Raw genomic sequence first — 9,698 nt, 5'->3', positions numbered from 1 at the left:
CCCCCCCCACCCTCCCCCGCCCACCCCCCTGGTCAGGTGTTTGGTTCCCCCTTGTTTAAACCCCTTTAACAGGTAAAAGAAACATTAACCCTTAGCTATCTATTTATGACACCCCTCTATTGGTCTCTCTTCTAAAGGTAAACAGTCCTTTCAATCTCTCCTCATAGGAGAGTTTGTCCAGGCCCTCGATCATTCTCGTTGCCCTTCTCTGAACCTTCTAGTTCTGCAATATCCTCTTTGATTTGGGGTGACCAGTGCTGCAGCTGTTATTTCAAATTCAGATTAAGAAAGTCTTTAGTGGGTTGATGCAGTTTAGTGGCTGGAAACAAGAAATCGGCACCAGCAGTTGTTGAGGTATCTCCCTCTACTGACCACAGTTCAGTGCAGCAATGTGGAGTTACTTAAGTACCAGAAATTAAACTGACTTGAACCGAAGTGAAATTGACCAGCTTTGCTGGGTTTTTTCCCCTCAATTTGTCCATGCTGAAATACCTGCAAAGGCAATAAGTGCGGAGGGATTTATATTAAAAACAAGCTTTAAGTTTAATAAACCCAGGTGCTGGTACCACAAGAAACCTCATTTTTGTTGTAATGTTTCCTTAAACCAGTGACGTGTCTCTAAATCCTCAAGCAAACTTTGTTTTTGTTTACTGAATTTGCTTTTGAAATTCTGCAAAATTGCTCTCTGCATTTGGTTTTTGAGGAAGTCTTTGTTTGTAAATATACACAGTTTTGGGGCTGAAAATGAGTGCAATTCTCTCCTGCATCGGCACGGTTTGTGATGTGATGTGATGGGGGGGGGAGGCAGGGAGAGCCCAGGAGTTTGAGCAGTGGCCTGCTAAACCCAGGGTTGTGAGTTCAGTCCTTGAGGTGGCCACTTAGGGATATGGGGCAAAAATCAGTACTTGGTCCTGCTAGCGAAGGCAGGGGGCTGGACTTAATGACCTTTCAAGGTCCCTTCCAGTTCTAGGAGATAAATATAATAATAATTGGAGATATACCTATTATAACATCCCAGCTGGTTTCCAGCATTCCTTGTGCATAGTCTTTACCTGGTTGAGAATTGGATGAGTTTGTATATTTGTATTACAGTAGCATGTGATGACCTGATCCCAGGCCCTCCGACACCTGGAAAGAGTCTCTGCCCTAAAGAGAGCAGACAGACAGTGGAGGGATTCATAGCCCCATTTTACAGACAGGGAGTGGAGTTGAAATGACTCACCCAAGTTTGCACAAAGTTAGTGTCCAGACTGGGAACGGCACCCAAATCTCCCGAATCCCAATCCCCTGCCTTTCCCACAAGGCCCCCTGTGAGAGAGTCCAAAGCCAGCAGAGACCACTGTGTTCATCTCGTCCGGTGGGTTTTAGCCTGTAGTCGGGAGACTCCTGGGGGTCTGCAGACAGTGTCTAAGATTTCCAAGGGGTCTGCACCTCCATTTAAAATTGTTTATTTGCAGATCCCTAAAAAAGGTTGAAAACCACTGTGCTAGTCTGACCTCCAGCGTGGCACAGGCCATAGGACTTGTCCGTTTGCCGTGGAGCAGATCTCTTAGAAAAGCATCCACATTTGTTTTGAAAATTGCCTGTGCTGGAGAATCGGCCCCAGCTCCTGGTAAATTGCGACAGAAAGCTTGCGATAACTTAGGGAGTGGAGGGTTCTGTGCAGAGCCTACATCTATATTTCCTGCTGTCTCTTGCCTCCCAGCCCCCTTTGTGTGTTACATCTTCCCTTCTCCCTGCGTGTTCACAGACCCAGCTGGCTGTTGGAGGGGGAGCAGAAGCAGGGTTAAGGGGGCAAGATGTGTATGTTCGACACCTGCAACTGCTTGGGTGGGCTTCAGTTGTTCAAAGATCATGAGTCCCTGCAGTGGCTTCTGAAGCAGGCTGGCTTTGCCTGCTAGGCCAGAATGAACCTGTCTGGGTTAAATGGTCTGTACTCCCAGTGGTGCCTCCTTGGGTGCAAGGGCTGTTCAGGCAATGAACATTCAACACTTCCCTGACGCGCCCACTTCTGGGGTGGAACAGGGATTCTGCTGCTGAAATGAAGGACTAATGAGCGTCAGGCTGCCAGAGCAGACAAGACCCTGGTTAGACTGGGTGTACCAAGTGGGGCTCTCACTGGGGCTGCACTATGAGGCTGACTGTCCTGAGGTCACCATCTGTGGCAGGGCCATGGTGCTCTGATTGCCGAGGAGGGCAAAATGCCATCTGCTGTGTCTGTTTGTCCCTCCTGCTGCTGCTCCTTCCTGGCTGCAGGGAGATGATTTTGAATGAGCACGCTGGAATAGTTTAAACCTTTCGTGCTGAGCCTGCGGGACCCGCCACCTGAGATGGCAGAAAATTCCCCTGGTCCTGCCAAAGCTGCACCTGCAGAAGGTTAACCCTTTGGGCGCCGCTCTCGCCAGCCTGTCAGATTGGCACATGGCAGGGGGGCAGCCCCTCGGGAGTGCAGACTCAGCTACATATCTGTTACCCCCACCCCGATCAGCCAGTTAATTCCCTCTGCTGGTGCCTTCAGACAGGGCTGGCAATGGAATTGTTCTGACCTGAACAGCTTGAGCAGCCTGGGTTACGTGGAAAGGGGGTTAGGCTCCAGCTCTGGAGGAAGGGCACTGATGGCCTGCTCCAGTCCTTCCATGGAGAGTGGCTTCCAATCAGCCCCCCTTTTAGGCCTTATAGTAGGGGGGCTCCAGCACAGGTCCCAGATGGGAGGGGCTGTCTCAAGACCCACCCCTAGGGTGCTGAGCATGCAGCAGCTGACGAGACCTTCTCACCCAGCTGTTCAGCTGATCTGATCTTGTTGGCTGGTCAACGTCAAGGCTTCCGTTCACCAAGGCGCAGCTCAAAGAAGCTGATCCTGTTGTGTGCAGGAGCAGCACTGGCCTCAGCTGCCCCCAACTGGCTGTATTGACAAAGACCAGATGAGCTGGTAAAATGAGACTGTCAGCCCTCCAACCCAGGAGTCCTGACTCCTAGTAGCCCTGCTCAAACCCACTGCAACGTGAAAGGTGTTTGACAGATGTCAGTCCAATTCCCAGAGGGAGGGGCCTCCCCATCACAAAACCATCTCCCTTCCATTTGGGAACTGTGTAGGGAGACCCCACTCCACCCCCATCCCATGATTGTAAGGCCAGAAAGGGGCTTGAATGGGAGCCCAGAAGATAATCTGCCCCTCACCAGCCTCTCTCTCCAAAAGGAATAGGAGCAGCTAACATGGCCTTGCCTCTTATGCAGTGAGTGGGGGCTGGGGTGTGTGTGTGTTTAGAACGGGGCTGGGAGTCAGGACTCCTGGGTTCTAGTCCTGGCTTGGGGAGGCAGCATGGTCTAATGGTGAGAATGAACTCAAGAGTCTTACCTGTCTAGGATGATTCTGTGATGGGGAGGTCTCTCCCTCTGGGAATTGGACAGAGACCTGCCAGATTAATTGCACATTGGACTGGGTTTGAACTGCTGCCCTAGAGATACTGTAGATCACCCCCACCCCACCCCACTTCTGAGATGAGGGAGTTGGCCAGGATGCTCTGAGCTGCCGGGCCAGGTTCCACGGGATCCAGGGCAGAGTTAGGATTTCCCCTCCTGTCCTGCCGCATGGGCCCGTGTGCCGAGATCCCTGGGGAGCACCGGTTGCCCAGTGGCTAGCTGCAGCGGCTGATGGAGCAGCTGAGAGCAGCTGTGGAGCAGGGAGCCGATGCCTTTAAGGGCTTGGTGTGAACCTGGCGGCGTGCCCAGCCCTGGCTCTCCCTCCCCCTTTGAGGCTGCTCCCATGGGGCGCTTGCTGAAACAATACTTAGCGCACTCTTCACCAGGGCAGGCTGAGCCCTGAGCCTGGGAAGGGACAGGAGCGAAGCTGGCTGCTTCCGACCCTGCTACCAGCCAGACATTTCTCCTCCAGAGGTCCTGCTCTCCCCCCCTGCCCCCAAAAGGGTCCCGGAGGTGTGGTTGGAAGCCATATAGCCATGGGGGAACCTCGAGTGGCGTAGATAGGGCAGCCTGAATCAGGGTCCCGGCAGCCAGGAGCCAAGGTCTGCGTCACCGGGGGTGGCGGCATGGAGTTCAGACCCAGCGACCTTCGTGGGATTGAGGAAAACTCGGATTTCGACTTCCAGTTCTGGATCCAGCTCTTCCTCTGGGTTCACTTGTTTGGCCGGCTGGTCCATTACCTCCTCCGCACCAATGGGGGGCTGACACAGTAGCCCTCTTGTCCGTTGCACCCACAGTGAGCAGCTTCCTTTCTGGATTCCCTCCTGCCAGCAGAGTCCCGGTCTCTGCAAACCCCAGCTGTTTGGAAATTGAGACTCGCAAGGAAGGACCTCCTCCTTCCCCATCCCACCCTCTTGCTTCTGCAGAGCTCTATCCGGCTCTTTGGCTTCTGCTGAAAGTGGCTTCCCGCTCCCAAGGTCAAGGAGTGCAGCAGCGCTTGTTTGGGAAAGGCAAAGTAAAGAAACCTCCAGGTGACTAGTCCTGGGTCCCTCCCCTGCCGGCGGTCGGTACCGCCTGGGACTGCACGACACAAGAGTCAGACCCTGTGGTGCTTCAGGATCTCCTCCCTGGGGTGCTGCTGCAGGGTGCCGCCGAGGGTTTCTGAGTGTGGGTCTCTTTAAATGCTGCTTGGAGAGTCACCTTCGATGCGCTGCAGCCCCCTGCTGTTCGTGTCTGCGAGCGGGGCCCCCAGCAGTGGATTTAAGGACCTGCACCCCTCTGACTCTGGCCTCATGTGAGCCACAAGCCCATCCCCCCCCCCGATTTCCTTTGCAGCTCCAGTGGCTTGGCCTGGGGGGCACTGTACTTATCGGATGGTGTTTTTTCCAGGGGTCTGCCCACCAGTTCATGCAGGATCGGCAGTGAAGCCAGAGGGAGCCTCTTCCTTTGCTTTCGGCCCAAGGGTTTGAGAGGAGCGCGGACCCAGGGCACTGTTTCAAGCCCTGCTGTGTGGGTGTTGCCCCTTGCCACTGGCCATTGTTCTGGCAAACCCGTCCCATAAGTTCTGAAGCAGAATCTGCTCCCCTCACCCTCCAGGAAGTGAAACTGACTTGGCTGGCTGCATAAGTGACCAGACTCCCCTACTCCGGCTTCATTCCCTCCACCAGGGAAGCCAACTCTCCGGACAGAGGAGGGGAGAAGAAACCGTTTCCAAGTCCCTGGGTCTTCCCCACCTGGAGCGAGAGGCAGGGAGGAGTGTGCATGGATGTGACTGGCCAGCCCTGAAGAGTCGCACGCTGGTCTCTGAGTTGACAGCCGCGCTCTGGGGCTGCTGCAGGGCGGGGGAGCTGTTGGATGGAAATTCTCTCTCCCGGTCAGAAGTCAGGAGCAATCAGCTCAAGCCCCCCATCTGTCGGGAGTGGAGGAGTTTTGCTGAGGCTTGGGGCCATTCCTCTAGACCCTGATCCTGTTGTCTCCGCCGCTGGGAAATGGCCATGGCTGGAGGGTTCCTGGATCGGGGCCGAGCTTCACGTCGACTCTGGTTGTGAGGGCCGGGGAGAGAGGGAGATAAATAAATGAAGGGAAACGTGAGCCATGAAGCAGAAATGACCTGCCCTAACCCCAGCAGGAACAAAGGCGCTAAGATGTCGCCGCTTCAGAAGCTGGAGAGTCTGGCTGGGCGGCTCTTCTACTGGGGGCCGCGCAGTGAGGCGGGGGCCCCGGCCGGCAGCGGGATGGGCCATGTGTCGGAGCACACTGCCGCCTGGAATGAGCAGAGTGAGTTGGGATGGGAGTCCAGCCCCAGATCCCGGGAGGTGCTGGGGAAAAGAGATGCAGCATCTGAGTCCTAGTGGGGATGCAGCGGGAGGGGTCTCCTGTGATGCAGGTGCCATTGAAGTTTGTGGTGGCTTTAGTTGGGAGACCACAGCTTGAGTCTGGTCTACCCAGCTCCCCCCTGGAAAGGTTCCCTGCGGGGCAGGGTCGAGGTGAGGGGGAGCTCACCCAGCGGATGAGGCCTTAGGAGTTCTCAGTTTCCAGTCACCGCTGGCAGCAGCTTGACGTCAAGGGACTCGTCTTCCCACCACTCCTGATCCATCGGCCGTGTTGCGCCGGCTGCGCAAGCCTCTTGCCATGCTGAGGAGCTGGTGGTGGTGCCAGGGTGGGACGTGGGGTCTGGAGATGGCAGCTCTTATGTCAAGAGGGCTGAACCCGCCATGCCGCATGTGACTTCTCTCCTCGCTGAGTGTCTGCGCCGGGCATCCCAACCAGTTTGTGTGGCGTGGGCTACTCCATTGGCTCTCGCTGTTCTGCAGATGGTAGCTAATCCCCCCCCCCCCCCCCACGCACACACACACACACAACCCCTCTGAAGGGAGAGATTCTTTGTTTTGCGATGGGGGGAAACTGACTCGCACAGAGCGGGGCGTCTGAGTCTAAAGTCTCACAAGACTGGAGGTGGAGCTGGCTATGGAACCCAGGAGTCCTGGCTTCCAGTCTTCATACTGGTTTAATGGTTAGAGCAAGGGCTGGGTGTCAGGACTCCTGGGTTCTGTTCCCAGCTCTGGGAAGGGAGTGGGGTCTATGGATTCTTCTCTTCAACGTTACTCCCTCTGTCTCTCTTCCCTTCTCTAGTCCTACTCTCCCTCCATTCCAAAGGCCAGTCCCTGGTGTGTGGCACATCCCATTCCTCCCACAGCACCTGGGAAGCTGCTGGCTAAACGCTTGATCCTTGATCGCTGCAGATCTTTGGTGTGGGTGGGAGGCTGGGCGCTCGGATCCCTTTGCCCTGAGTGGCACAAGGACCCACTGTCTCCCCTCTGTGGGATAGTCACGGCTACTTCCCTGTGCTGCTGGGACAGATTTGTGCCCTCTCATGTGTCACTTACACTTGCTCTCTGACATCTTGGCTCACTCTTTCCTTCTCATACACTTTCACTTCTTCCTTCCCTCCCCAGCCGTGACTCATCAGAGATGAAAACTCCCTCCCCTCTCCCCCATTTGCAGCCTGTCAAGCATTACCTGGGTGCTCATCAGCTCGTACTTTTGAACTAACTGCACAGTCGTTTGGGTCGAGGTCACATCTCAACTCGGTGGCTCTGGCTGTAGTTTTGAGTGGGTGGAATTCCCATGGGGGATCTGGAAGTCCCCACGCGACCCTGAGCGGCTCTGCTCCCTCTCCTGGTGGCTCTGGGCTAGCTGGGAGGGGAGGGAGGATGCGGGGATGAGCGATCTCTGACCCACCCGCCAATCCCAGGCCCCACGCTTTATGTTCAAACAAGGCCGTAACAATAGTGCCTTGGCAGTGCAGCCAGGATTAAAATAGCAGATTGTAAAGCACCTGGTGCCAGTGGCTTCTCCGGCACCTTTAACCCTCTGCTGTCTCAGCCTTCCAAGCGCTGTCTCCAGATCCAGCGGGCATGGCGTGGAGGGGGGAGCTTTGACTTCTTGATAGCCTAGTGAGTGAGGACCACGCGCCAGAGGTTGGTAGAAACCAGAGTCAGGACTCCTAAGTTCTCTCCCTGGCTCTGGGAGGGGAGTGGGGTCTAGTAGTTAGAGTAGGGGGGCTGGGAGCCAGAACTCCTGGATTTATTCTCCTTATCTAAGGTTCTTCTGAGGGCCCATCACTGCAGCATCTGAGCACCTCACTATCCATGCATTTATCCTTACAACCTGCCTGTGAGGCAGGGCTATGATCCTCAGTGTACGAATGGGGAAACTGAGGCACAATGCGACATCTCCAGGGTCTCATGGGAAGTTAGTGGCAGAGCCAGGACTAGAACCCAGGTCTGATCCACTGGTTGACACTGCTTCTGCCCACTTCTCTGACCCAGCAGATCAAGACATTGATACTAGGCAGGGCATCGGGGGGTTTGCTCCGCTTCATGTTGCTGGCACCACTGCAGAAGCTCCTGGGTGGAGCGTCAGCAGTTAGCAAACCCATGCTGGGTCTGGAAACTGTCAGAAGGGAGTAGGAGGGGCCCTGTGGGGGTGTTGCCTTCTTTGCTAGCTGCTGCCTCTTAAAGGGGCCGGACCCTCTGTGTGTTAGTTACACCACAGCCGCCCATCCAGCTGCGATCTGGAGTAACTGTTGACTGGCTGGAGGTGAGGAGACTCCTCTTAGATCACTGCCCCGGTAGCAACCAAATCTCCCTCTGCTGGTTCCCACCTGCCTCTTTGTCTCAGACACCCAGGCTTGGTTAATTTTACACTCGATCAGCAGCCCTGGCACTCCCAGCTGAGAGCCCCAGCACGTCTGCCATCCATGTGCTGGGGCGAGGGGCCCCTGGTGCCAGACCCTGCTTCCTCCTCATCTGAGGCTGCTACTAGACTGGCACTAGAAATCGGGGCAATTCCCACTAGGAATCGGGCCAGCAGCCCCTGCGTGAAACCAGTTTGTCATCTCAAAGTGCCGTGGAGTTAGAATAAATTGCTCTGCCGACCTGGAGCCTGATTCCCACCTAGGATGTGGGAAGCAAAGATGTGCAGCCCCCTCGCTCCCCCCACGAGCTGATGCTCCTGGTCTGTGCTCTGTTCACCCGCTGTAGATAGGTGGCGCTGTGGTGGGGGGGAAGCTCGCAGGACTCCAGCTGAGAGGGGGAGAGTTAACCATCTGAAACAGAGCTGGCTTCTCTCTGACCTTGGGTAACTGAGACTCTGCTTCTTGGCATTAACCCCTGGCTGCCTGCGACTGCCTCTTTCCTCGCCCGCAGGTGGCCGAGCACGCTGCTCTGTTGCCTGGTGGTGAATATTCAAGCCACCGGGAAGCTGGATCCTCTGGGGCAGGGTAGAGGAGGAAGTGGGGTCCGTTTCCCAACCGTCATGCCTGGGGGCTCTCCTAGGAACCGCGGTGTGCTGCAGAGGTGGGGGCAGCGTGCAGCTTGGGGGTGCTGAGTTGCGGGGGGGCATTGCACCTCGCAAGCAGTGCTGCTCTAAGGGGTAATGTGCTGCAGGATGGGGGCTCAGTAGGCGGCGCTCTCCCCTCCGTCAGTGCTGAGCCCAATGCCCCAACTTGGTGCTAGGGGGCGCTGTGCTGCAGGATGGTGCTCTCCCCTCTCAGTGTGGACTCCGGTGCTGCGGGCTGATGCAATGCCAATGGTGCTGTGACCCAGACTATTCACAGGCTAAGCCCAGGGTCGGCCCCAACCCCAACTCTCCCGACTCCATTCTGCCTCCTTAACCCCTGCTCCTGCCATTGCGGGGTTCACCAGCTGGCATGTTCCACCCCAGAGGTGGCTGCAGCTCAGCATCCCTGCATACAGCTTGTCTGTCGCTAGCTTTGTGATGGGCTGGGAGGCTGGATGCTGTGTGAATATAAATGATCACTGCTTTGGTGTGTGTCACTGGGAGGGGGCGCTAGCCAGGATCAGCGGAGCCAGTCTTGGGGCAGGGGGAGAGGGGGAAGGCCCTTGTATCTGCCTGCCTGGCTGCCCTCTCTTCTGCAGGGCCTGTGTAACTGACTGCTGAGCACGTGTGAGGGGTTCCCTTTCTGTGTCTGATGTGCTGAGGATCTGAATCTTAACCAGCCTAGCCGGGGAGCCTGGACTCTTGGGCTCAGACTGGAGCAGCCGCTGCTTTTATCTGTCGAGGTCCCTGGTTCTGTCCCCTGTGCGCCAGCCAGCTCATCGGCAAGTAGCTGAGGGCTTGCACGTGAGCTGGTGGCTGGGCTGCGGGGTACAGAGGTGCCACAGAAGTAGGGTGTGGTGGGCCCACAATGTAGGTGACATTGGGTCCTCACAACAGCTGGCTAGGGACATTGAGAGTGTTCCCTCGAGCCGTAG

At 56.2% G+C, this 9,698-nt stretch overlaps 1 protein-coding gene across 1 annotated transcript in view; it reads left to right on the top strand.

The window, feature by feature from the left end:
• The first annotated feature begins 4,703 nt into the window (after positions 1-4,703).
• The window catches only part of LOC116825420 (cAMP-dependent protein kinase catalytic subunit alpha-like), a 30,019-nt gene continuing 25,024 nt past the window's right edge, over positions 4,704-9,698 (top strand). The window contains 1 exon segment of the mRNA XM_032781418.2: positions 4,704-5,697. Within this exon segment, the coding sequence (XP_032637309.1) occupies positions 5,496-5,697 (202 nt within the window). The 5' untranslated portion in view covers positions 4,704-5,495.

This window comes from Chelonoidis abingdonii, chromosome 26, assembly GCF_003597395.2.
Source record: "Chelonoidis abingdonii isolate Lonesome George chromosome 26, CheloAbing_2.0, whole genome shotgun sequence".
NCBI classification, from domain to species: Eukaryota; Metazoa; Chordata; order Testudines; family Testudinidae; genus Chelonoidis; species Chelonoidis abingdonii.
Note: the sequence above shows the minus strand (reverse complement) of the source record. Positions and strands in the feature narration are given on the sequence as shown.